The following is a 25,969-nucleotide window of genomic DNA, read 5'->3' as shown; positions in this document are numbered from 1 at the left end:
GTGCCGGTAGCAATTAGCGTTTAGACCCATACAATTATTGCTACAAATCGATGTAATTGAACATGGGAACAAAAAATACATCGACCATTTCTAGTGATTCCGCTCGAGATACTATCGCATTTATGAATGGCTGCGGGATTTATGAATGTGCTAGTACAACTAGCTGATGTTTCTCGTTTGCTAAGATCAGTATCGAACAAGACTATTGGTTTTGTAACATGTCGTTGCTTTTAATTAATATAAATAAAATCAGGATAGCTTGAAGCGATGTCAAGAAAGATTTAATTAAGGGCGCATGTAATCGCTTATGAACGGTGCGACAACGAAAATTAAACGACACTTTTGGGTGGACAAAACATGAACGCTATAAATCGGCGTTCCCCGACACAAAAACACGCCCAAAAAGAGTTAAGCGTTCTGGAGATCGTCGAATACAGATTACCGGGCGCAGGTGTTAAATAAAAATAATAAAATTCGACGCGGACCATGTTAAAAAGAGGAGTCGGAGCGGCCGCGCGGCGCCGAACGAGGCGTAATTTCGTTCGCAACGCCCGGCCCAACAAAAAACGACGTGTACCATCGAGTTAACCACAAGACGTGCACATCGCCAATATTCGCCATTCAGAGTCAATCCGCACGCTTCGCCGGCGTCTATTTTAATGCCTTATAAGCGCGGCCGTAACTCCCACGTGCCTTTGACGGCGGCCCTTATAAGAGCAGATACCATTTAAAACAGCCTGTGACAAAAAACGCATGAGAACCCTTAGTCCCAACTCGAATAGTGTGAACGAAATAAAAAAGTCCAACCAAAGGACATCGGTACATCCAACTTCAGAATTCGGATATAGATTACCAGAGAAAATGGAGGGGTAATCAAGTCACATTAAACATTTACAGGCTCGACTGGCAAATTGACCACTTCCGAGAAGTAAATTCGACGTGAGAGCTAATGCGAAGTAAATAAAATGGTCGACGCAGTGCGAGCGCAATCTGCAATTAGGGGAAGCAATTCCTCTTCGCACGTACGAACAAATTGCAGGCACAAGTGCAAGCCGCTTCACCGCAAAAAGTTCAGATAGCACGCACGGACCAATGCAAGTGACGCTTGAGATACCCCTCGGTTAAATCGTATAATACGCCGCTGCGGGTATATACCAATGCCATCAACTACTCCATCTAGCAGCCAAAGAAACGTAACTAGATGCATCCCAATGATGGCGTCTTTATTAAAAGGGGGTTGATACGATTCGTGCAGCGCCATCAGACTACAAAAACTATTAAGTACGTAGAGCAATCAACATGACAAAAAATGGAACCGCACAAATTCTTAAGAAAATATTTATACGGCCTCAAGCTTGACTTGTAAACGGAAAGGGGTCATTAAGTAAAGCTTAACATTTCGAAAGGAATCCATGGGGTAGTACCCGAAATAAATACCGTCTAATGTGTCAGTATTATTGGACGTTAAGCCCACGTTTAATTAAGGGCACGGACAGGATGAATAAATAACAGGATTATCGTACCATCGCACATGTGATCCGAGCATCCTTCAACCAGACAAGATTTACGGTTTGTTTTCAGTTATGCAAGACCTTCGTAGGCGTACCAGCACTACCTAAGAGCAAAGGAAGCCTAACAATTAGAATTGATGTTCTGAATCGAAACTAAACACGTCTGTAACAAGTCTGCATAGAATCAATGCGTAATAATAGTGTTAGGGAAACAGTACATGCATTAGTGGAACGATACAATTCAGACTGTAAACACATAAGTCAACAATGATTTACTCGACAAGTTACAGCAAAACTTATACATATTATTTTATCTAATCAAAGCTCATATTATAGTCAGCGCGTGAAGTGGTCGCGTGTAACTCGATATTTTGATACCAGTTAGATTATCTTCAAAGTAACGATAATAATGGCGTGGCAAGGCGACCGCTGCTCACATTACGTTCGACCGTATTACCGGCGCTGCATCTCGTTCATATTTAATTCTCCAACGAGGAGTGCAACGCCTACATTATCCGTCCCTGATTTAAATTCATCGATAGGAGCTTGTAAATACTACGTTGAGTGAACGTACATTACAAATTGTTATGGGAGTAAACAGCGTCTACCACAGAATAGTAAACCAAAAAGCTTTCGTTAAGAATCATCAGTAGTATTCGTACGACAACACTCATTATTAACAATGGTTTATGGCCTTTTGATGAACAGATCTGTTTCGTCTTCAGGTATATTATGTTAAAGATCTCAAGCTTAATACTTCAAAGAGCATTCCAGCTCGCTCTGTCAAACATTGCCTCGAAATAGTTGGAGTAGACTAAACCGTGGAGGGCGTCCACTGGCAAGTCGAGTGTTACCAGCGAGGAAATACATCGGAATGCGATACATTGTTATAATCCAAACAAAGCTTGTTGTTAAACAAATAGCTCATTTTAGAGGGGTAACGCCCTAGATTGTAAACTGTGTTGTACTTACAACAATACGTTCTTAGTATTTTCCGTTCGGGTCAGCGACTTGTAAACAAACGTATGCGTGGATTCGTACAAAAATAATGTGTTCCAAACTCGTGAGAAATTCGTGACGTGCGATGAGATTAATATGATTATTTTTCCGACCCAAATATCGACCAATAGAATTGCACCATTCGACGTCACGTGGTACAACCTACATGGTATTATACTGAAAATTTTTTGAATATTTTCTCTGGTCGTTGCTACGTCAAACTGACAGGTTGTGGCCGACATTTGGGACGGAAAAATAATCTCCCGAATACCACACGAGCTTCATAATTATCTGGCATTTCCCTCAAGGTTCCCTGCAAACAAATAAAGTCGTCAAGTTTTTCAGGAAAAATCACGAGCGCGAAGCGCGAGTGATTTTTTAACCTGAAAAACTTGACTCCTTCATTTGTTTGCAACGAACCTATCGGGAAATACCCGATAATTTTGAAGCTCTTGTGGTATTATAAGTGAAAACTGCTGCATTTTTGTCCTCCAACGATATTTTTTCGCCTCAACGACCGAGTAATGACACGGTAAAACCGTCTAACGTCTTCAAGTTTATCTCAAGATCAGAACCCGCTCGAAATAGACCATTATGTTAAAATTTTAGTACAATAATAACGCTAAGTGAAAGATGCTACGATAAACGTAGGTATTATAAACTTCAAATGAATTTGGAGTGGACGATTTGAATCAGAAGATAAAATTAAGTTACAAGCGGGGCTGGCTCTTAGCGTCGACAATAGCAATGATTTCCTATTGATACACAGGATCGAGTCATCGATCCATGCACTCACATCAATTCATCTTGCTTAATGGTTTTGGCCACAAAAAAAGCGGGGAACAAGCTGATACATAGAGCTATTTAAAAAGATGGTTACTCAATTCGAAGTCTACCTCTGAAAACCCCAATGGTACCTACGACGACGTCAGTAAACTTTTCCTGCTCTAGTCTTAGGAAAAACGTGGCCAGCGCACACTCACGTCTGCTCATTCCGCTAACTACATTTGGTCGGTCTTTCCCACATGAAATCCGGGTATCTTAAAATAATTAATCGATATTGCAAGAATATAATTAACCTTCCGATATTATTTTTAATTTCAATAATCTTTATCAACACTGCAAGTACTTTGAATCAATGATAAAATGTAATATAAGCTGATTCTAGTGATCACCGATGAAGTAATACTGCAAGGTCGCTTTCAATCGTTGATAAGGATTTCAATGCTTTGTTATAATTATGTAGTTATTGAAAAACTCACGTATACATACATCAAGCTACCAAACATTCGTACCTATACATAACAATATTTACTGAATTTAATCTTTTTATATCTTAATCATATAATCTTTTTATATCTACATTTTGCCATTTTAATCTTCTTGAAGCATACTTTTTGCTCTCCCAGTAGAGTTGTTCAAAATGTCCGCTCGTTTCGGAGCTTCAACTTTTCCTGGTGTAAAAATACGAATAAATCGTTGTTATGATGACCACTTGGAAGGGAATCAGTTTAATACGTGATCGCATCAAGTCGAGTTTCCGATTCGTCACGGCGCATCAGGACATTAAGATGAACGATATTACATTTCTGTGCAGCTACAAATCTTTTCTGCTTTGTCCGAGCATCAACCCGACAATAATCTATTCAATTTCAGTTTTTGTTCGCGTTCATGTTCAACTGTTAATTTTTGTTTAATCATGGTATTTTTTGCGAGTCAGATCAATCACTCGGTCAAAAGTTAAAAAGAGTTAATGATCCAAATTGTGTGTATTGTTGTTAGTACGATTTGATGATCTGGATTGTGGTTATACACAAACCACATAGCTATTATACCTTTAGGTATATGGCGCATCTTGAGATGATAACTCTTTTCGATTCATAACAATTAACTGCCTACGAAACCCAAAGAATGGCAGGAAAGAAATTTCATTACATAATAGAGCACAGAATGCTGCGTAGTTTATACGCCTACCGAGTGGGACGTTTGAATATCCTAAATTATATTGACAATCGTAATTTCACATTTTGAATGCAACAATAGTGGCATCATGATGTGATGTGGGCGGTATAAGCCGTCATTGTCATTGCGAGAGGCGTAGAAAAAAGTTCTATATGAGTATTACTACAATGTATCATGCAAGAACCCATAAAAACAGAATAATGAGTCCTGATAGGCTTTTCTTAGGAAAAATAATGTTGCATTCTTATTTTGCTTAGTAATTGTACGAGTGGGTTGCCATATGCAATTTATAAGTAATCATCAGACGCATCGTAATGAGGTGAATAGTTGTAGTAATTGCAACCCTGAGCCAAGGATAACTGCGTAGTTTCACAGAATTTATATAAAATACAACTAATTTTACAATGTGTACGCAAACTTAATATATTGTCTTAAACATAGTGTAAGTGGATAAAACGGTGTGCATAAATCCAATAAATAGCAATTGTTAATAATACTGGTAATATGTTTTATAGAATACAAACACGGACATATTTTGAATATAATTGACATGAAAATTAATACGTGTCTACTTGTTAGCATAAAAATATTGAAAGCACATGCGTTTGATTTGCATTTTACAATATGCGTATTTTATCATTTGTTCTGTTTTTTCCATAACTGCAGGTGGCCACAAAGCTTGAATGTGCGACTACGTAAGTGTAAATACAACTCTAAAGAGTTGTAATAAGATTATGTTCAATTTCGGGGCTGAAAACGAATGAGGCTTTTCCATCTACAGTAAACATTCAAGATGAGAGATCTTCCAAATAGATATTTTTGGACTTATTTTACCCACATTCTAAATATCCTGAGACGAAAGGGGTATACCAGGCCCAAGTTCAATGGGCTTAAAGCAACAATAGTCCCTTGGAATGACGAGCGCTAGCGCCATTGTCACGCTCACGAGGTGTTGGGCACCGAATCTCGACAGGGGGAAAACGTAAAAGAAAAAACCTGCATCTTACGTTAGGGCTGGCAGGACACAATACTGCATCTTTCCTTATTTTTGCTTAAGTAAAATAACAGAATTCTTTCTAAGCTCATATGATTCCTGATATGAAATGATAAGTATCAGTAAGAAGCACGTCGTACATGTTTACATTCTCGAGTGTATTACTCTTATCCACAGCCTTATCTCCTTAAATCCGAAAAGAACATACCTAGTTATTATAATGAGATACGTGTCATAAAGAAAAATTAATTATACCGAGAATGTTATAGAAAAGCCAACCTTAAATAATTATTCATAGGCTTAAGGTTAGTTTGAACTTTAACACCATCAAAATAAATTTCCGTGAGTCACAAAGCAAAATAACTTTCCATTCATTTCATAATCCGCAAAAACGGGACAAATTGGAATATTTTAAGGAAAACCACATAGGATGGTATGTCATGAGTATTTATGATTCACGCCATTATTTAACATTATAAGTAATCATAAAGTTTAATGGTGATGTTTTTGAGGCAGCCCTGCGAGTTTCTCTGGCTATTGTTATTACAAAATGACCCATCTCAATGTCGGGCGGTTCTCCGAACCAAGTCTTCGCGGTTGAAATTATGTATAACGTAAGCGCCTTTGAGCATTTTATAAAGGCTTATTTCTGACACCTCGGATGAAACATGGCGCATAACGAATGCGTACGCGCACCGTTGGGATGAGCCTATAAAGGTGAACCTCACAGAATGGGATACAAAATTGGTTACAACGATTTATATTCGGATATTAACTTAAATGGTTTACGTACCTATCTGAATTTTATTATGTATATGATTCCGAGAATTACTTTTGAGGTGTGAGAAGCGACTTTTTATTAAGATTAGGCGCGATTTATCTCCAACGACATTAAAAAATGTATACGTAAGTAACAAACATTTTGGATATCCCTCTTATGGGTGGGCAGGACAAACGCAAATCTTTACTTGAATAGATTAATAACTAATAACAAACCTAACTTCAGAATGCGTCACATAGATCTTAATTCCTAATCGTTGCATTCGTACGCAACCCGACACCAGCCTCATTAATCCAAAATAACTTAAGTGGAAATTTAAGCAGCGATTACTCCATTTAAGATCATTATGGAAATTCGGTTATTTTAATAGTTACAACGCCTATTATATCTAAGCATGTCATTTAAATTAAGCTTGTATCTTATGGGAGTACTGATTTGGAAAACATTAACGTAGTCGATATGCGTTTTAGTACAAAATCCATAATCTTCAGCATTAATTTGATAGAATAATAATCATTGTAATAGGTGCCCAATCGGGGCAAAGTCTGAGTCGTTTTATAAAGGTTGGCGCCGAAACACAAATTAGTGATCAATTAATTAAATCATTTAGGTAATTCGATTCGATATCTATAAAGCATACATTTCGTTAATGTTTTGAAAAACCTAGGTCGCTATCGAATGAATGCGTAATTAAATGTTCTTAAGAAACATGTCTAGCCATATTTTAATGTATTACTAATTTATGTGTTCAATTAAATGCTTTATTTTAAGCACAAATTGAGTTGTTGCGAAATTAAATTAATTAATGTAATCATGCAAATCAATTGGAATTGTAGACACAGATTTAATCTTAGACAAGGTTTTGTCTTGAATCTACTTTTGCTTCATTTATGCTTACGAAAAACTTGCAGCGACATCTCGGGGCAACAAATGAAACCCGTCACAAACTTATAGCGCATCCAGTAGCTACGTAGACGTCATTCGTATAGTAGCACGCAAATATTTGAATAGTAGATTTAAAGATCGACTTCAAAGGGTGTTCCACGGGAGCCGCCTAGATCCTACGACATGAGCCCATGTCAATCATGAATGTGACTTTATTTTCGTCATCACCATTATTTTTGTAGCTTGAGTAAATCCAAATGGTCCCAGAATAGAGCCTTTGGGTACACCATCGTGAAGGTAACGAGATATAAATCAATGTGAGATTCTTTCAATTAATTAACAGTTTGTTAACAGTTCTTGTTAAATATCGCGATACTATTTGTAATGCATGACGCAGATATATTTCATTTTTGAAAGAATCGTATGTGTCGAATTGTATCGTAAGTCTTCTTGAAGTCTAGACGATGCCCTTTTTGACTTAAAAACTGGTGAAATTATGTGGATATCGTATGTGTAGGCAGGAAAATTATCGAATAATTACATATTGGTACAAAAAAAATATAGGTTGTAAGTAAATGCGGGCATGGCCAGCGTTTTGTCTTGATTCTTGGAAAATTTTATACCAGTTAGGGAAAAGTCAAACCTGGGTATCTAGCTTAGCTGGCGGCGAAGCGACGCGAAGGTTGATCAAGAAAATAGCAGACACTAAGTAGGAAACTTATGTAAATAAACATCGACGGGATGAAACTTTAAACACCCCAGAAGCTCTAATTACTGCTTAGTTTAGACCAGAAGATTATTAAAAATATTGGCTTGTACAGAATTTTATTGAATTCTGCCTACTAGTGGCATCTGTTGAAAACTATTTGAACACTTATCAATCAACACGAAAATACTTTTCATGACTGGATGAAGAAATAAATAAAAGGATTACAAACAGACTGTACTTTTTATGGTAACGCTTTCTAGAGTAAACGATGTAATAGAAAACTTGAGGTAAAATAACATAGTAATTTCATTTATTCTTAAAACTAAGTAAAACAAGTAGGTAATGTGTCGTTCGACAGCAACTTATTGGTATTTACAATGTTCTGATTCCAAGACGACTGTAACCAGAAAGTGAACTTTACTGTTTCAATAAAATAAATACGCAGTATTTTATGTAAAGCCTAGTTCTCTTGAACTGGAGTAAACCCAGTTGGTTCATCGTCCATCATAAACATCTGACTTCTTAGCACCGCTATGAGATAACTTCTTCACAAAAATAACGTTACAATAATGCAAGAAAGTGTAGGTAAAGGAATAAAAAACGTTTTCTGACTTACCCATTTTCTGAAGAATTCACCTAATTATCACTTCCAATAACTTTATTCACTGAAAAACATCACCACAAACATTACACATCGGGAGCCATTTTGTATTTTCGGGTAAAAATTGCCACATTAAAAAATGTAAGGACATTGCCTGAGCTATTATGACAGTGATACTTTATTTATGTTCTGATTAAACTGTTTGGAAAACTTTTTCATGTAACTGCTCCGCAACAAAATTACTTCATTTTTTGTTGTTTAATATTGTGTACTTATTGATTTTAATTATATGGTTATTTTTAGGTATTGATATTATAGCGTACTGGGAACACATACTTGCAATACTTGGAAAACTCTTGAGCATTCCTTTATTTTGTAAATAATCAATACTTCTTATGAAAAATATATACTCTCGAAAATAACCAACAAAATAATATAAAAGTAGAATAAATAAAAAAATACTGAGTTGTGGTGTAGTAAAACTTTTATAAGCTGTGCCATCCGTAAATGTTGCCATAAACACAATTGTTTTTCTTTTCCTGTCAACAGCTGTCAAATAGGTTGGGATTTGTGTGTTAAGAAAATAATTTAATAAAATCTATCTGAATCTGATGATAATTGCAAGATATTTGAAATAAACTTAGTGAATTGAACAGTGGGCGACGTGTAATTTATAATTTCTTTCATATTTCAGCTCCAAAATGGTACAGCGGCTTACGTTCAGACGACGTTTGTCGTACAATACTAAATCAAACCAAAGGAGAATGTGAGTATTTAGTACCTGCTATCTAATACTTAATTTAAGAATTAAGTTATAACTTATAAATACCGAGTTATGTGAGAACTAATCAGTGTAAAAGTTTAGAACTTGAGGTTCTTATTTACAACTTAACCTCAAAATGTTGCCGAAGTGTTGTCCGACAACAGTAAGCAATTGCAAGAATAGTTTTCATTATACATTGTATCCGGTCTCAACAATTAATATATCACAACTATATATTGATGACTATACATTTTAAAGAATCATCATGTGTAAATAACAATGTTTTCGGACAACCGATCATTGTTACTTGCTGTGTCTTCTTGACTATCATGCATGAGATCCTTTCATTACCAATTCGTACACACAACGTGTAACATGAACATTTAGTTTTTACTTATCAAAATATAATCTTCCAATAGAATGAACAGGTTTTGTCAGCGTCGGTAGCTCCATTCAAACACTTGTTTCAGCTGCATTTGATGAAGTAAAAGCTGCCCTATGTATTGTAGACCGGGCATCTTTCAATAATGTTTTAAACTATTTTACATTCATAATGTTAATAAACGCTTAAATAAAAATAATAAATGCTTGACATGAAATACTAAACTAGGTTTATTAACTTTGGGTAATTTCAAGAAACTGCAGGAACTATTTGACTATCAGAGGGCCCAGAGTGGTATATTGTACCTCTATTGTATTGTTGTGTCTCTATAGATATCCATTTGACACCTTGTGTGATAGTTCAAGATATTTAATACATGCTTTTATTGTACAAACACACACAGTGTACTTTTGTTAATTTATTCAATTAGAAGTATGTAAGTTATGGTGCTACCATGATTTATTTAATTTATTTGTAACCCTTAGCATTCCCGTGCTTTGACACTTGCCACAAGAATAAAATAAAATTCACCATATCTACATATTTTTCCACATTGAAGATCTCAATCTATATTCTATTCTTATTGAATATGTGAAATATTTCATAGATTCATTTTGCTCAATGTTTTTCAAATGTCATGTGGTAAATAACAGGTTTTGCAAAAGTTTATTAAAATGATAAACTATTTGTGCATTTATTTCAATGACATTCAATATGCCAGCAAATATGTTCCAGTCCCAGTAACAGAATATATTAGTGAATGTTTAGAATTGGTACAATTATTTTAGACAGTACCTTTTACTACTGTCTCCACTTAATCTATAAAAAACAACCAACTCAAGAAAACCTTTATAATTTTTCAGAGTAAGGACTCCTGGTGGCCGTCTGGTCTACCAATACGTTAAGAAGCCCAAGAAGATCCCGAGATGTGGCCAGTGCAAGAGCAAACTGCGCGGTATCCAGCCTGCAAGGCCCGCTGAGCGTTCCCGCCTTTGCTACCGCAAGAAAACCGTCAAGCGCGTTTACGGAGGTGTTCTTTGCCACAAGTGCGTCAAGCAGCGCATCGTCAGAGCTTTCCTCATTGAGGAACAGAAGATCGTAAAGGTCCTCAAGGCGCAACAGGCGAGCGTGAAGAGTGGCAAGAAGGCAACAAAGTAAATGTTAGGCTAAAAATATAAAGGAAAAATCAATACTGTTGTTTTATTTACACATTGTTACGAAGATTACAAGTAGCCCTCCTTTAGTCAGAGTCTTACCTAGCTATATTCAGAGTCCTTACTGTTGCCATTATGAATTGTGTGTAAATTGCTTCAGCAGTTTATCATACAAGCAGTAAACACAGGCATTCATTTTAAACATAGACCAAGATCACCTAGGCTTTCAAAAGTTTAACTGTGAAGGAATAACTGATTGCTGATCAAAACATTTCGGTATCAGGGCGGGGATCCCACCGTTATAGCGGTCGCAAGGCCCCGCGCCTACTTAACTATGAATATCCAGAAAAAATATTTGCCCGAACCTAGTTCGTACTGGGTCCAATCCCAAAATACTTATTCGATTAGGTAGCTGTCTGCTGGGTTTCAATCTAAAACGATTGGTGGTCGTGGTCCTATATGGGTGCGTCTCTACACGGTGCATGAAGCTGGAGCAAGTGACAAGAGCACGCGGGTGGATATTTTGCTTTGGTAGGTAATAGGTATATGCACGAGTCGCTGGCCCCGCAAGTTTTAAAATGCATGTAACCTGCGCATGTGCTCCAACAAGCTCATGCTACTTGCACCGTGTAGATGCACTCTACTTTTAGGTAATTTTTTTGAATAACAATGTTTATTACAGCCTTTATATAATCAAAGATTACAGCTCAGGTTTACAGTTTATAAACGGCGTGGGTCATTGCTGCAGATCGTACTGCATGAGCAAGGTATAGTAAAGTAAAAAGTAAGGTTTATCGATGTATAAATCCGATATCAAATTAATATATTACATCCCAAACTATAAATATATTTTTTTAATATATCTCAGAATGTAATATTAAGAGAAAAGCCGGCTTTAGATATAAGGGATCTGGGAATCTCTGTACAGACTAAATGGTCTTTGCAGGTAGAAGGGAGTTCTTTCTCAGTATATCCTTGCAAATATTTTTAAAGAAGAACTTTGCCCTCGCTCGCCCTTTTACAAGTTAACCAGCAGTCAGTCCCTCAGCGTTGACGGATAGCTTAACTCATTTTGGTGAAAGACAATACACTTTAATATAGGTACAAAAGTAGCATTCCTTTGCCCAAAAATATTCAATTCTTTTTTCATTTTCCTCTTTGATTTTCCTTCACTGCTTCAAGCTTCAATCGGAACTCAGAATGAAGAAGATTGAAATCAAAACTTCTAATGCCATCTCTGTTTTTCAACCTGGGTAACCATAAATTTATCTCTGTCGCTCTTGAAAACATGTTCAGACTAGTTCAAAATAATATCAATGACCACCCAATGTCAAAATTGTCAAACTTCAAGTAGAAGAGTTTGTGTGTGTACGTCCGTATTATTCATTGTGTAATACTTAATAAATTAGCTGCTTTAACAGGCACATAAATAGGTTAAAAACATTAACTCAAAGATCTGTGATATAGATTTAATTTGTATAAACATAATGTCGAACCCCTGGAAGAAAATCGCTGCGCCAGCAGAAGTACAAGACTTGTCTGACATAATGTCTGAAGAGCTCGCACGAGGGCTACAAGTAAAGGAGGAAATCAAATTCGCTGAGCAGTTCTCTGAACATTTATCCGACCAGCATGTGAGTACGTCTAACGATATACCACCTGAGATATTACATGAAATCGAAGCATCCAATGTTAAGGAGTATTGCAACTCGGATGCAATCATTGCGAAAGTGTTGCAGTGCCAATTCGACAGGGAATATGATGACGAGCTCAAGGTGGTAGAGAAAAAACGTAACGGAGACGCTAAAGTATCCATATCATACGATAACTACTTTAATGTCCCCAAACATTTGATTTACGATTCAGAATCAGATGACGAAGATTATGAAAGGGGAAAGAAAGATTGGGATCGTTTCGAGACTAACGAGAAGGAGTTCGCGAGCTTGCCTAAACGTGGCTACGTGATGAAAGATGGAGAGATGGTCACCAAACATGACAGTGTGATCAATGGCAGGAGGAACGCTTGTCGCGTGATGGCGTTCCCTCCGGAGGTGTGCACTGGCGACGGCGCAGGGTTCGACATGAAGCTGTCCAATTCCGTGTTCAACCATTTGAGGGAGCAAACAAGACATCACCAAACACGAAAACATAAAATGTTGGATCGTAAGGAAAGTCATGCTACTGCAGAAATGGGTCTGGATGAGCCTACAAGGCTTATTTTGTTCAAGCTCATCAACAATGAATTGCTGGAAGATATTAATGGAATAATCTCAACTGGGAAGGAATCAGTAGTGTTGCATGCCAATGGCAACACAAATTACCCAGACTTAACAGTTCCTAAAGAATGTGCAATCAAAGTATTTAAGACTACTCTGAATGAGTTCAAAACTCGTGATAAGTATATTGAAGCTGATTACCGTTTCAAGGATCGGTTTTCAAAGCAGAACCCACGCAAGATAGTTCACATGTGGGCTGAGAAGGAGATGCATAACATGCTTCGTTTGAAGAAGATTGGGTTGAATTGTCCTGACATGGTTTGTTTGAAGAAACATATTTTGGTGATGTCTTTCATCGGAAAAGACAATAAGCCTGCTCCTAAGCTGAGGGATGTTATTTTGAAGCCGGAGAAGTGGCAGAGTGTGTACAATGAGGTGGTGGAGGCAGTGCACAAGATGTACAACACTGGGCACATGATCCATGCTGATCTGTCGGAGTACAACATCCTGTGGTGGGACAACAAGTGCTGGTTCATAGATGTGTCCCAGTCGGTACAGCCAGACCATCCCAATGGTCTGGAGTTCTTGCTCAGGGATTGCCGTAATATTGCCAATGTAAGTGTTTTATCTAAGTACTCCAACACTATGAGTAACACAATAAGTAAACAGCAGTATTGCAGTGTTGTTAAATATTGTGCAACAGTTATAGAATCGTAAACAAACTTGTTATGATACTGGACATGTACTATATTTTCTTGTTATTAACTGACATGCATTTTCTATTTACAGTTCTTTGAGAAGAAGGGTGTTGCTGACATGAAATCTGGTGAAGATCTGTTCAAGTCTATCACTGGTTTTGAAGAAATTGATGTGAACTTCTTGGAAGGAGTTCACACCACCTACAATAGTCTGTTATCTAGATTTGAGGTGGCTCCAGATGATAACAGGAATGTCAGCTATCCATTTGAGTACTGCTGGCAGAAGACCAGTGAGGGGAAGCTCAAGAGTGACAAGAGTGCTGATGAAGAGGAAGATGATGATGAGGAGGATGAATTTGAGGAAATGTGGAGCCATTCCCTCCAGAACAAGACAGTGGTAGACACAGCAGCTGACTTTGGCAATGAGGTCATAGTCCAGGAGGGCAGCTCCAGGGACAATGTAGCTGTGGACCGTGAAGTCAACTTTGGTAAAGAACTAGGAGTAGTTATACCAAAGATGGATGGAATAAGTACTACTGATAAAAAGTCTTAAAAATATTCAATGTGTTCATAAAGGTAAAGAAGCACACAAAAAAAAGTTTTTAACTGAGTATAAAAAAAAAAACTAAAAAAAATGTAATGAAGTATACCTACATTTATATAACTATGCCTTTCAGGATTTGGGGCAATAAATTGAGTGTTAATGAAATAAGTTTGTTTTATTATAACAACATATATTTTTATTTCAACAAAGTTTTCATCTGTAAATTAGATGTTAATTCATTTAACTAAAATTACAATAATATATACACCAATCAAGAAATCTTGATTTCTATTTTATAGCATAGCATACATTTTGGGATTCTATACAAATAAATTCCTATCACTTAAACATGAACATATGTAATTCTGATTTCTCCATAATTAAAATACAAAGAGTAAGCAACTACTCATTTTATCTAGTTAAGATAAATAGTATTATCTAAGTTAAAAACAGCTACCTGACAAGCAAGTCTAACTTCTTTCGTCAGATATTAATTTCTGCAGAAGTTCCACTTGCTGTATAGTAAGGAAGTGCTTGGTGTCGGCAGTGACGCTGATGAGGGAATGTATGTCACCTGTAGTTTGGCAGATTATGATCGACTGCAGCTTCAGCCGCAAGTCCATGTTCAGGGGGATAGCTGGAACAGAAGTTGATACTATATTTGAAGTCATCATACAAAAAATTTTAAGAGATGGAGATTCCTGTCTCCCCTGAAAGTCCTTTATTTATGCATATACATAACAAACTCATATGAGAAAGGGGTGGTAAATAAGTAGTGATGTTTAACAGTTAAACAAAAAACATCCAAATTGTGAACCTTCTTTATAGGAAGTCAGTTAAAATATGAAGTGAGAAATTATAAAAACTTACTATTATCTTCATTGTCATTCATGAGATCTATGAGAAGTTTCTTCAATGATGGAGGCTTACTGGCTTCAGGAGGCTTCACAAGGAGAGTCAGTAGTATTCTACTCACTTGAACCCTGAAAAAATTTTGTTTGTGCCTTTAATTAGACTGATCATAGTGAGGCAAGGATTGATGATTCCAATATGATGGGCCCTTACTGGGTAAAGATAAAAGGAGCTAAACCAATTAGAACCTATTTATGGTTATACTTACTCAGCAAGTACATCTTCTGGGATGTTGGTTTCTGTACCATCAGCTATTTGATTTGCTATTTCTAAAGCAACATCATACTTGCCTGTAGATAAATGTCAGAAGAAATTAAGATAAAATATAGAAGAATAAATTACAATTTTCATATGAATGAAAATATTAGTAGCTTTTGTGCATGAGAGTAGGACTATTTTCTGCACTCAAGTCTTGAATATATTTTCTCACAGAATTATTAATTATACTTTTACACAGAATTAATTTTTTTCTGAAAATGAATGAATGAACAGGTTGACTCAGGATGTATGTGAAACCAGGTAATAGCAAATCAAAAATATAAATACAAACCACAGTCTATTCTCAAATTGAGCAGGTTCCTCAAACACATAACCTTCATGGTCCCCTCAGTGACTGTGTCTATGGCCTGCTCATAGTAAGAAGCTGCTTCCAGCTTGTGGTTCAGTTCTACCAGATCACTGGCTATCTCCATCAGTATGGAGGTTCTTATGGGAGACTTCTCAGGGTATTTGTTCATAGCTTGGATGTAACAGCCTATTGCTGCCTGGAATCATTAGAAACAAACAGAATATAAAATCTAGCAAACAAGGTACATGGAAATATTTTCTATAGTGTATGGTATTTAAATTAATTTGGTATGTAAATAAAGCAAATAGGTACCTCTAAATTCTCTCTATCAGCACTATAGAACTTTAGAGACTTCAACTTCTTCTCAGCCTTCATAAACTGTCTCGCCGCAGCCAAATAATGTTCGGCCTCGCCCAAGAAGTGGCCTACAGAGGCTTCACACTTGGCCGCACCTACGTAGGCGTGACCCGCGAACGCTGGCTGGTCAGAATGCTCGCACTGAATAGCCAGAGCTATAAACTCGTTCGTCGCTTCAGATATATTTGGTTTCCGCATAAACCGTCTGCGAAATCAATTGATGATTAATTTTGGGCACTCTTTGTAGTATAAATTAGGAAAAAAAGGGCATAAACTTACTTTTTCATCTTAGTGTTGATGTTCATGTATTGCTCGTTGAAACTTGCGCTGAGATCGGTTGACATGTTTGCTGTTAATTATTGAGATTTTATAGAACACAACACGAGGAGGAATTATTAAAAATACATAGAAAAGCCTATCCTAGCCCAGTAAACAATAAACATGAACTTTTTGAAGTATTGATTGACGTTGACCCCCTGACAGTGACACTGACTTATCGCGCATTTTCTTTCAACTGTCAAAATACTACGAATTGCGATTAGTTTTACCTATATTTTTACATTCCAAGAAAACTTTTGCGAAGCAGAAATTATGTCTAGAACAGAATTATCGATTTTTAAAATTGCATCTTAAAATCTTATCTTCCTACACGATGATAAAAATATGACATGGGAGAGTAGACTTTGTATAAGCAAAATGCAAAACGTAAATTCTGGTTGTCAAAAATATGCTTTGACGTGTCTCGTAGGGTTGATTCAATTTTTGTGAGTTTATGTATTTTCTGCGATGATTGCGTATTATTAAGTTTAAATAGTGTGCTAATTATCAATAAGGGTATCGTTAAAAATGGATTTTCTAAAGAGCGGTCTGAAGACCGTGCTGGGGGCTCCGGAACCCGGCCACCAACCTTCGGGAGCTGAGATCGTGAGTATTCCAATATTTACTTTCTAGATTTAAAACATACGTTGACCTATTTATAGTTTGCTATGTGGAGTAGCTAATTCTTATCTATATATTGAGCGTAGGCGGGTCCATATGTCTGTAGATTGGTTCAATATTTCAAGAATTTGACAGCACTTATGCTGATGTTCTTCATTATATTCACTCCATACAATATTATATTATTGACTAACCTGCTCTGGGAATTCCCTTTTCATCATTGTTAAAAGAGAATTTACCAGCGCCAATCCCTTCTTTAAAATTATAATTCATTTTATTCTGGCTCTATTTAATGTCTTATTAAAATTCATCAATTTCACACTTAATTTTCTCTTCAGTACCGGCTGTATAAACTCATTTTTCGTTATCTTGATAGAAATTTAATTACAAACCAGAGTACATAGGAAAGCATTATAATTTAAGTGTTATGAACTTTCCAAGGTAATGTGGATATTTCATAATTCACTGCTTTCTAACCAAAACATAATTGTAATATTATTCTGTCCAATGAATTAATTACAGTATGTTGTTTTACCTACCCAATTTATTAAAAATGTTAATTTGTTAGTTGTTTAAAATCTAAAAATGTTAAATATCTGATAGTGTTTAGACAAATTCCAATCATAGTTTGCAAACATAAGTCAGGATGGTACTTTCAAAACAAATTCAGTAAACACACTGTATCCATTTCTTTCTAGAAAGTGTCATCTGAGTTAACAGTCATCCATAAAACTGTTTTTTTTTATTAAAAAGACTAAGCATGTATTTTTTAATCCATCATGACATTGATGTCTTTCTTAAGGTTTGTTAAATTTATTCAGTGATGTGTGTTGATGATACAGTAAAATAATTGTGGGGTGCCATGTCATATGAAACTGTATTAAAGAAATATTTATAATTACTAACATGAATTATGTTATGAGAAGGAGTGAATGCAGTAATTTTATCTCTGTAACTTGGAATGATATTTTGCATCACTATTACAGTAAAATTATTGAAATGCAACTTGGAATGATATTTTTCTGCCTGTCGTGAATTATTATTGAAATGTCCCCCAAAGGTGATAATGGTAATACCACAAACATGTTGTCTAACTTTGCTATGTAAATTGATTTGTTATTTATTTGCATTAAATAAATGAATTATCTTGTAAAATAGATTCACAAATGATTTTTATGTGCCACTATGTAAAAATGTTCTACTGTTCAGATTCAGTGTCGTGGTATATTTTAATTGATTATATTCCATTATTATTTAGTCTAAAGTTTTGTTGGTATTTATTGGTAATTTCATGTTCTAACCAGCATTTTATACATAATATTATAGTCAGTGTTTTACGGTGCTATAGCCTTCCTTATTAAATGTGCTGTCTAATACGGGAAGAATTTTCTAAATCAGACCAGTAGTTCACCAGTAGATCATTGCATTCACGCAAAGAAACACATTCTTCATTTTATAATAAAGATAAATGTATAATTTACATAGTAGTTGGAAAAGGTCACTATATTATTATATTAAATTGTGATAACTCAGTAATGTTTGTGAGTTGTGAATGTAAACCTTTACAAATAAGTCGATATACAAGAGAAACTTGATACTCAGTGTTAATTTGAACATTCTTGTGAAAACTAATGGGAAATGGTGACAGTATATTTTGTTCATTAACATAAATCTAAACTGGTCTTGACCTTGGTATCTATTATTATACTTTGAAGGCGAAATCTTCACATTAACAAATAACATAAAATCACATCTGGACATTATTTTGTGTTCCATTTCATCTTTACTATTATCAAAATACTAAAGACTGTTTGCATGAATGCGCTTACTTCAGTAACTACTGGACCAATTTAAAATATTATTTCAGAGTTAACTAGCCCATTTGTTTAGAAAGCTTATATGCCTTTTATCTTACTACGCGACGATGTTCCCACAGGATGCTGATAAAACCGCTGGTGGAAGCTATTTTCATATTTGACTGAAAAAATACATCATTGTCTACCATTACCATACAAGAAGCACTTCTTCTCGTACGATGGACGCCTATAGACTTAAGTACATAGCAGTGATATTCTCAAACTAAAACAAATGCAACTGTTTGCAGGTGGAGCGCCTAGTAGACCGGGTGAACAACTCGACGCTGCTAGAAGACCGACGCGATGCATGCCGCGCGCTCAAAGCCATGTCGCGGACCTACCGCGTCGAGGTCGGCGCTCAGGGCATGGACACACTTAAACAGGTAAACTTTAATTAGTTAATTTCAACAGGGAAATAGAATTTTTGAAATATAAAAACAGATATATTAGTATTAGCAATGAAAAGTCCTTCAAACTTCTATTCTAAATTCTTATAAGGCTCTGCGAATGCAACAGAGTACACGATCTTTTAAAATTGTCATCCATGCAATTTGGTTAGAATATTTATTTTTAGTGTTTCCCACCACTTCATTCAGGGTGGCGTTTTGTCTTTTGTAAATTTCTGACGTTCGTAAAGTGCTGTTTTTCAGCCAAGTTTGAATGAACGAATTTTGATATTGATTCATCTTAACTTCTCTCCTTTCAACAGGTTCTAGAACTAGACCGAGCTGACAACGAGACAATAAACTATGCCTTAGACACGCTGAACAACGTGATGTCGCCCACACAGTTCGAGGAGGAGGAGAACAACCCTCGCGTGCCCATGAACATCGGCGAGCAATTCACTGAAATGTTCATCAAAGACCATCACAACATACAACTGGTGCTCGACCTTCTAGATGAGTACGACTTCAGGGTCCGACTGTCCGCCGTACAACTGCTTACGTCGCTACTCACGAACAGACCAAAAGACATACAAGAGATCATCCTTGTTAAACCCATGGGCGTCTCCAAAATGATGGACTTATTAGGAGATACACGAGAAGTGATCAGAAACGAAACCTTACTACTTCTCATAAAATTAACCAAAGCTAACGCGAATATACAAAAGATTGTGGCCTTTGAAAACGCGTTCGATAGATTATTTGAAATAGTTTCCACTGAAGGGTACTCTGATGGTGGTATTATAGTAGAAGACTGTTTACTACTGATGTTGAATTTATTGAAGAACAACAGCAGTAATATAAACTTCTTTAAAGAAGGCAGTTATATTCAGAAGATGTTACCTATGTTCAACACGCCTGACGAAGTTGAGGAGGCGGGCTGGTCACCACAGAAAGTGTCCAATGTTCACTGCATGCTTCTGATAGTCCGAACTTTAGTGTCCCCTAGCAACTCAGCTCAGATAATCTCCAGTTGTCAGAAGATTATGAAGACTGTTGGGTTATTAGATGCATTATGTAATATTCTCATGTCTAGTGGAGTCCCGGCGGATATTTTGACAGAGACGATTAATACTGTGGGTGAGACGGTACGCGGAGAGGTGACTAACCAGGAGTTCTTGGGCAACGTGATGGCGCCGTCCAACCCGCCGCGTCCGGCTATCGTGGTGCTACTTATGTCTATGGTTAATGAGAAACAGCCGTTTTCGTTGCGGTGAGTTATCTTTCTTTCATCATCATCACAATTTTTCGTCATCCCACTGCACTCTCTCTTTATGTACACTACCTTGTGTACTTCATTATGTATTTCCTGACGTACTCTCCTTTATCTACCATCCTTTTGTTCCTTATGTTTTCCTATATACTCCTCTTTGTGTACTCCTCTTATATACTCCCATACATACGTGCTAGCCCTATGTTCTCTCCTTTATACTTCCTTAAGTACTCCTTAAAGTACCTGAATAACGAAAGTGAATGTATGTGAATTTTCAACCACATCGGATAGATGCGCGAACAACCTTTTTGTCAGCATAATACGTCCCTTGATAAGAAAGCACTGAGTATATTCGATTCCTAAAAAATTAACCAACCAATATTCAATTTCAGATGTGCCGTCCTATACTGCTTCCAATGCTACTTATACCACAACGAGATGAGTCAAGGAAACCTCGTGCAGACTCTCCTCCCGTCTTCCTCTGACATGTCCAGCCTGACCTCCGGACAGTTGCTCTGCGGAGGCCTCTTCTCCTCAGATGTACTGTCCAACTGGTTCTCTGCAGTGGCACTGATGCATGGCCTGATAGATAACCCCATGCAGAAAGAGCAGTTGTTAAGGGTGTTGTTGGCAACGAATATTGGAAGTTCTCCGGTGTCGTTGCTGCATCAGTGCACTTTGTTGTTGCAACAGACTACCAAGTTGAAGTCCAAGGTGGGTATTTGTAACAGTTGAATTGTTAGTGTAATTAGTTTATTAGTATAGATGTTTAACTAGTTGTGGAATGTCATGTGTAATTGAAAAACAATTTTGCGAATTACCAAATCGCAAATGTACTTAATCATTAACTGGATTCTTGAAAAATAACTTCCCAGGAATCCTTTAATTTTATTTATGGTATCTCAGCTTATTAATATGTATTAGATACTGATAGTTTTTTGCGTGTTTAATCTTCTATATGACATACCATCACCTGTCTACCCTTTTCCCAAAACCATAAAGATAAAAAAAATGCTAATTGGCCCCGCAATAATTGAACCGATTTGAAAAAAAATTCAATTGTTGGAAAACCACACTAAGCCCTGGCAGAAGCACGTTATAACCTATTTATTAATTTCCACGGGACCCGTTGCTAACACCTAGCTTTTATCAATAAGCATTTTTCTGCCAAAATCTAGGTCTTATCTAAAGGTTCTTTTAGGTGGCCCTGCTAATGCTGCTATCAGTATGGATGAGCTACTGCGGCCCCGCGGTGGCCGCGTTCCTGCGCGCGTCGGGCGGCGTGGCGTGGCTGGTGGCGCAGACGTGTGCCACGGACCACGACGACAACGAGTCACTGCTGCAGGGACTCTCTGCGTTCTTGTTGGCCATCTGTATTCATTTCAATGATGATACCGTGGAGAATTATTCTAAGGTTAGTTTAGATAGTGAATAAAATGACGTAATAAAAATATGAAATAATGTTGTAGGTAACTTTAACAGTAGAAATCTCAAGTCACAGTTAAATCTCTTGTATGGATAATCCAAACTAATATAATAAATTCGAAAGTAACTGTGTCTGTCTGTCTTTTCTTCACGCCTAAACTACTGTACTGATTTGTGTGAAATTTGGTACAGACATAGTTTGAAACTTGAGAAAGGACATAGGATAGTTTTTATTACAAATAAAAAAAAAAAAAATATTCCGGACATATAGCGCCATCTATTGGTCAATTCAAAAATCTGCTGATAGTCACTATTCCACGCGAACGAAGTAGCGGGCAAAAGCTAGTACTACATAAAGTAGCGTATTATGACCGAATCTTAATTCTAATAGTTTATTCTTTCCTTCAAACTCCACAACGATTCCGAGATGCGTGAAAGTGACCTTACATTTTCCGCATGTTGTCCATCCGAAGATCAAAATTGTTTCTTCGTTGCGATATGCGCGATATTTCAAACAGCCATCAAGTTAAACGAGGACTATATCTTACCTAATCTTCTATTCTCCAGGAATCCCTCCGCCAACTGCTGACAAAGCGCATCGGCATGGAGGTGTTCACGTCGAAGCTATCGGAGGTGGCTCGCCACGAGCAGTACGCGCTGGCCGCCAAGCACCCGCAGCTCCGCGCCAAGGTGCCGCACGACGTGCTGCTGGACTACGAGTTCTGCAGACTCTTCAAGCTGGTGGAGAGTGAGTAACGACCATATACACATCGAACTCAAAAACATGGGTTCCAATTAGGTTGATATATCAGCACCTTTCGAACGTCAACAACAAAAACAAAAGACAATCGTCAAACCGGCCCCTTATCATTCATCCTCACAAACTTCACTATTTAGATACCTCGAACAACTTATTTCGAAACACACGAAACTTATGAACTACAAACGTCAAAACAGTACGGGGGTCACGTTGACGTCACTAAACAAGCTAAGTTCGTTATTGAAAAGTAGTAAACCTGTAGCGCGCATAGTTGAGCATATCATGTTGCTCTGCGATGCTCAGACATTCATAGCATGCTCATAGTATGGTATAGCAAAGTGGGCTTCTTATTTTATCTCTTTACGGCTGACCCCACATTAGGACATCTGCGAACGTCGAAAGAGACGCAAGCAACCTGTCTCATATTTCACTTCCTTTTGTTTAACACCAGCACTATATTTAAATTCCAGGTGTCCTAATCCAGAGTCTAACAGAAGTGAAGCAGCAGAACGGCGGCGGGTCCGGTGCTGCCGGGCGCGGGTCCCCGGAGAGCGGGTCGCTGGAGCAGTACAAGTCGCTCATCCGCCAGCAGGACGCGAGGTTACAGGAGCTCATGGCGCAGCTCGAGGGGCTGCTGCAGCACAACCAGTCGCTGCAGGTGATACGAAGTAGAATATACAGTAACATTACACCTTAAGTGCCGTAATATTTTAAGTAGCCAGCCAGGAGCAGATCCAGTCGTTTTTAGGGTTCCGTAGCCAAAATGGCAAAAACGGAACCCTTATAGTTTCGTCATGTCCGTCTGTCCGTCTGTCCGTCTGTCCGTCTGTCACAGCCGATTTACTCGGAAACTATAAGTAGGTACTACAGTGATGAAATTTGATGGGAATATGTGTTGTATGAACCGCTACAAAAATATGACACTAAATAGTAAAAAAAAGAATTGGGGGTGGGGCCCCCCATACATGTAACTGAGGGATGAAATTTTTTTTTTCGATGTACATACCCGTGTGGGGTATCAATGGAAAGGTCTTTTAAAATGATATAAAGTTTTCTAAAAAACATTTTTCTTAAAGTGAACGGTTTTTGAGATATCAGCTCTCAAAGTCGTAAAAAGTATGTCCCCCCCCCTCTATTTTTATAACTACGGGGTATAAAATTCTAAAAAAAATAGAGGTGATGCATGCTAATTAACTCTTTCAACGATTTTTGGTTTGATCAAAGTATCTCTTATAGTTTTTGAGATAGGTTGATTTAACTGTAATTTACGGAACCCTTCGTGCACGAGTCCGACTCGCACTTGGCCGGTTTTTGGTAGGCAATCATCAAATGGCCCCTCTCGCTGTGGGTGCAGTTTCAGTCTCTCACTGACTAGAACCCACCATGCTTCTTACGCTCATGAAGGACTCAAGAACCCTTCATGTAAGATCCCGCAAGCCCCGCTGCTTTGAGAAAAGGTTGTAAGCGCATCCACAAACTCCCCCTTTGTACTCAAAAAAACGTAAACTGCCTTGTGCAATATCTCTATACACAACTTTATGTGCTAACCCTTTGTTCTCGCGTTATTGTTATTTATTCAATAAAGTCAAAATCCCTCCATAACTGACAAAAACACTGAACTTGGGTAAACTTTAACTTCTAATTAATTATTCATTGATTTTGACGACTTTTAAAACCAAATATGTACACACATTAAAAATAGTACGTATTTACTAATTTGTACATACATGTTTACTTCCAGAGCGCGCTCAACGACTCACTCTCAGCAAATTCGCACTTAAAAGACGAGAACACACTTCTGAAGGCACAAGTATCCGCTGCCAACTCCTTACCCAGCCAGGCACCCCCTCCCCCCACCTTCGACGAGTCCAGGGTCCAGGATTACGAAGCCAGGATCCAAGGGTTGGCAGCAGAGGTCACGAGGTTGACCACAGAATTGAAGACTAGTCAGGACGGACAGAAGAATCTGAGTGAAGAGTTGGAGAGGGTCAGAAAAGATCAAGATGATTTGCTGGAGTTACTGGCTGATCAGGTTTGTGATTTGTTACCTATATTACCCCTTTACATGACTAAAATTATACGTTGATTTGACAGCCCTTCTTTACAGAGAGTTGGTTAAAAAAAGCCAACTATGATGTCAACTTCTACTCTAATTGCACGAACGGAAAAAGTGTTCCATATGTAGCAACTGCCCGGTTTTACCTTCAGAATCCAGTTACTGCTTTACACTGTACCAAAGTAAAAGTTCCCGATAGTTAATATGAATTATAGCTGTTATAATATTACATGGTAGCTAATGTAATCGAAACTCTTTTAAACTAAAACTACAGAATTTTGTAGACGTTCGTTCTCAAATATTGACTCGTTTCGCTTTCCTCTTTTCCAGGACATAAAACTAAGCGACTACAAAATGCGTCTCCTCTCCCTGGGACACCCGGTGGAGGAGGACGTGGCGCCACCCGCGCAGCCCACGTGATACCCCCGCGCCGCCCGGCGACGCCTGCACCACACACTACACGTTAACGTACACTAGTGTAATGCTCAACTGAGCTGTTGCTGCGAGACTACTGCCAGTAGATGTAATATATTGTCATTGTTCAAATACCATGAAAAGTGGTACAGACTTTTGAGTGGGTAGTTGTTTGAATACTAAGGGTGCGTCTACACGGTGCAGACGGAGTCTGGAGCAAGTTAACATGCGCAAGTGACAAGTGACAAGAGCACGCGGTGGGTATTTTGCTTTGGTACATGCGCGAGTCGCTGGACCCGCACGTTTTAAAATGCATGTAACTTGCGCATGTCCCTTAATATGCGCAAGCTACTTGCACCGTGTAGATGCACCCTTACTAATTGTAATAGCCTTGTAGCATTTTGAGACCGTAAAATGAGATGTAAGCTATTATAAGTATCACGTGATTCACATATGAACATTGACTTGCTAGACAAAGTAAAAAATATCTTACAGAATTAGGTCATTTGTCAATAATATTCTAGAGATAGAATTTGTTTTGACGAGTGAAACAGGCATGTATAGGATAATGAGTGCTTAATTTATTTATAAAATTATATTTTGTTTGAAGGTGACAATATTGTTTTAGTTATGTAACACAAGCTTTATCTCGCACCAAGCTAGTTTAGAAACAGTCTCAGTTGAGCAATACAAAATAAATATTTAATATATTACAGTAATATATTGCGACATTGTAAGATTTTGTGATTCGAATGTAAAAATGTATGAAATATAATGTTACAAGTATTTTGTTGTTAATATTTATTTTTATTTCCCTTCTAACTTGT

The 25,969-nt window shown here is 37.4% G+C and overlaps 5 protein-coding genes across 5 annotated transcripts in view; 3 read left to right on the top strand and 2 right to left on the bottom strand.

Annotated features, from left to right (window-relative positions):
- LOC110379864 (bone morphogenetic protein receptor type-1B) overlaps window positions 1–8,595 on the bottom strand; it is a 64,622-nt gene extending 56,027 nt beyond the window's left edge. The window contains exon 1 of the mRNA XM_021339678.3: window positions 8,458–8,595. Within this exon, the coding sequence (XP_021195353.3) occupies window positions 8,458–8,461 (4 nt within the window). The 5' untranslated portion in view covers window positions 8,462–8,595. The remainder of the gene's footprint in view (window positions 1–8,457) is intronic.
- A 321-nt stretch (window positions 8,596–8,916) lies between these two features.
- Window positions 8,917–10,777, top strand: LOC110379862 (large ribosomal subunit protein eL34). The gene is made up of 3 exons (XM_021339676.3): window positions 8,917–9,002; window positions 9,137–9,208; window positions 10,451–10,777. Exons 2-3 carry the CDS (start codon window positions 9,144–9,146, stop codon window positions 10,743–10,745), a joined length of 360 nt encoding a protein of 119 aa, XP_021195351.1. The 5' UTR covers window positions 8,917–9,002; window positions 9,137–9,143; the 3' UTR covers window positions 10,746–10,777.
- Window positions 10,778–12,035: 1,258 nt separating this feature from the next.
- LOC110379860 (serine/threonine-protein kinase RIO3) lies at window positions 12,036–14,367 on the top strand. Its single transcript, XM_021339674.3, has 2 exons — window positions 12,036–13,572; window positions 13,747–14,367. The coding sequence occupies exons 1-2, from the start codon at window positions 12,229–12,231 to the stop codon at window positions 14,206–14,208; spliced, it is 1,806 nt and encodes a 601-aa protein (XP_021195349.3). The 5' UTR covers window positions 12,036–12,228; the 3' UTR covers window positions 14,209–14,367.
- A 201-nt stretch (window positions 14,368–14,568) lies between these two features.
- On the bottom strand, window positions 14,569–16,495 carry LOC110379861 (uncharacterized). The gene is made up of 6 exons (XM_064039093.1): window positions 16,316–16,495; window positions 15,992–16,241; window positions 15,662–15,875; window positions 15,320–15,401; window positions 15,070–15,182; window positions 14,569–14,836 (listed from the first exon to the last, which is right to left on the bottom strand). The coding sequence occupies exons 1-6, from the start codon at window positions 16,378–16,380 to the stop codon at window positions 14,670–14,672; spliced, it is 891 nt and encodes a 296-aa protein (XP_063895163.1). The 5' UTR covers window positions 16,381–16,495; the 3' UTR covers window positions 14,569–14,669.
- A 235-nt stretch (window positions 16,496–16,730) lies between these two features.
- Window positions 16,731–25,928, top strand: LOC110379872 (general vesicular transport factor p115). Its single transcript, XM_021339687.3, has 9 exons — window positions 16,731–16,960; window positions 19,080–19,214; window positions 19,541–20,487; window positions 20,880–21,201; window positions 21,689–21,901; window positions 22,480–22,660; window positions 23,143–23,330; window positions 24,414–24,704; window positions 25,059–25,928. Exons 1-9 carry the CDS (start codon window positions 16,883–16,885, stop codon window positions 25,146–25,148), a joined length of 2,445 nt encoding a protein of 814 aa, XP_021195362.2. The 5' UTR covers window positions 16,731–16,882; the 3' UTR covers window positions 25,149–25,928.
- Window positions 25,929–25,969: the final 41 nt, after the last annotated feature.

This window comes from Helicoverpa armigera, chromosome 18, assembly GCF_030705265.1.
Source record: "Helicoverpa armigera isolate CAAS_96S chromosome 18, ASM3070526v1, whole genome shotgun sequence".
NCBI lineage: Eukaryota > Metazoa > Arthropoda > Insecta > Lepidoptera > Noctuidae > Helicoverpa > Helicoverpa armigera.
This window is presented reverse-complemented; position numbering and strand designations above follow the sequence as displayed.

Bases quoted from the DNA above. Each gene is read 5' to 3' on its own strand.
- LOC110379862 (XM_021339676.3), top strand. From the start codon at position 9,144: ATGGTACAGCGGCTTACGTTCAGACGACGTTTGTCGTACAATACTAAA. The intron at 9,209-10,450 runs GTGAGTATTTAG...ATAATTTTTCAG, and splicing joins AAATCAAACCAAAGGAGAAT to AGTAAGGACTCCTGGTGGCC.
- LOC110379860 (XM_021339674.3), top strand. From the start codon at position 12,229: ATGTCGAACCCCTGGAAGAAAATCGCTGCGCCAGCAGAAGTACAAGAC. The intron at 13,573-13,746 runs GTAAGTGTTTTA...TTCTATTTACAG, and splicing joins ATTGCCGTAATATTGCCAAT to TTCTTTGAGAAGAAGGGTGT.
- LOC110379861 (XM_064039093.1), bottom strand. From the start codon at position 16,380: ATGTCAACCGATCTCAGCGCAAGTTTCAACGAGCAATACATGAACATC. The intron at 15,876-15,991 runs GTACCTATTTGC...TAATGATTCCAG, and splicing joins CTGATAGAGAGAATTTAGAG to GCAGCAATAGGCTGTTACAT. The intron at 15,402-15,661 runs GTTTGTATTTAT...ATTTATCTACAG, and splicing joins CAATTTGAGAATAGACTGTG to GCAAGTATGATGTTGCTTTA.
- LOC110379872 (XM_021339687.3), top strand. From the start codon at position 16,883: ATGGATTTTCTAAAGAGCGGTCTGAAGACCGTGCTGGGGGCTCCGGAA. The intron at 23,331-24,413 runs GTGATACGAAGT...GTTTACTTCCAG, and splicing joins AGCACAACCAGTCGCTGCAG to AGCGCGCTCAACGACTCACT. The intron at 24,705-25,058 runs GTTTGTGATTTG...CCTCTTTTCCAG, and splicing joins TGGAGTTACTGGCTGATCAG to GACATAAAACTAAGCGACTA.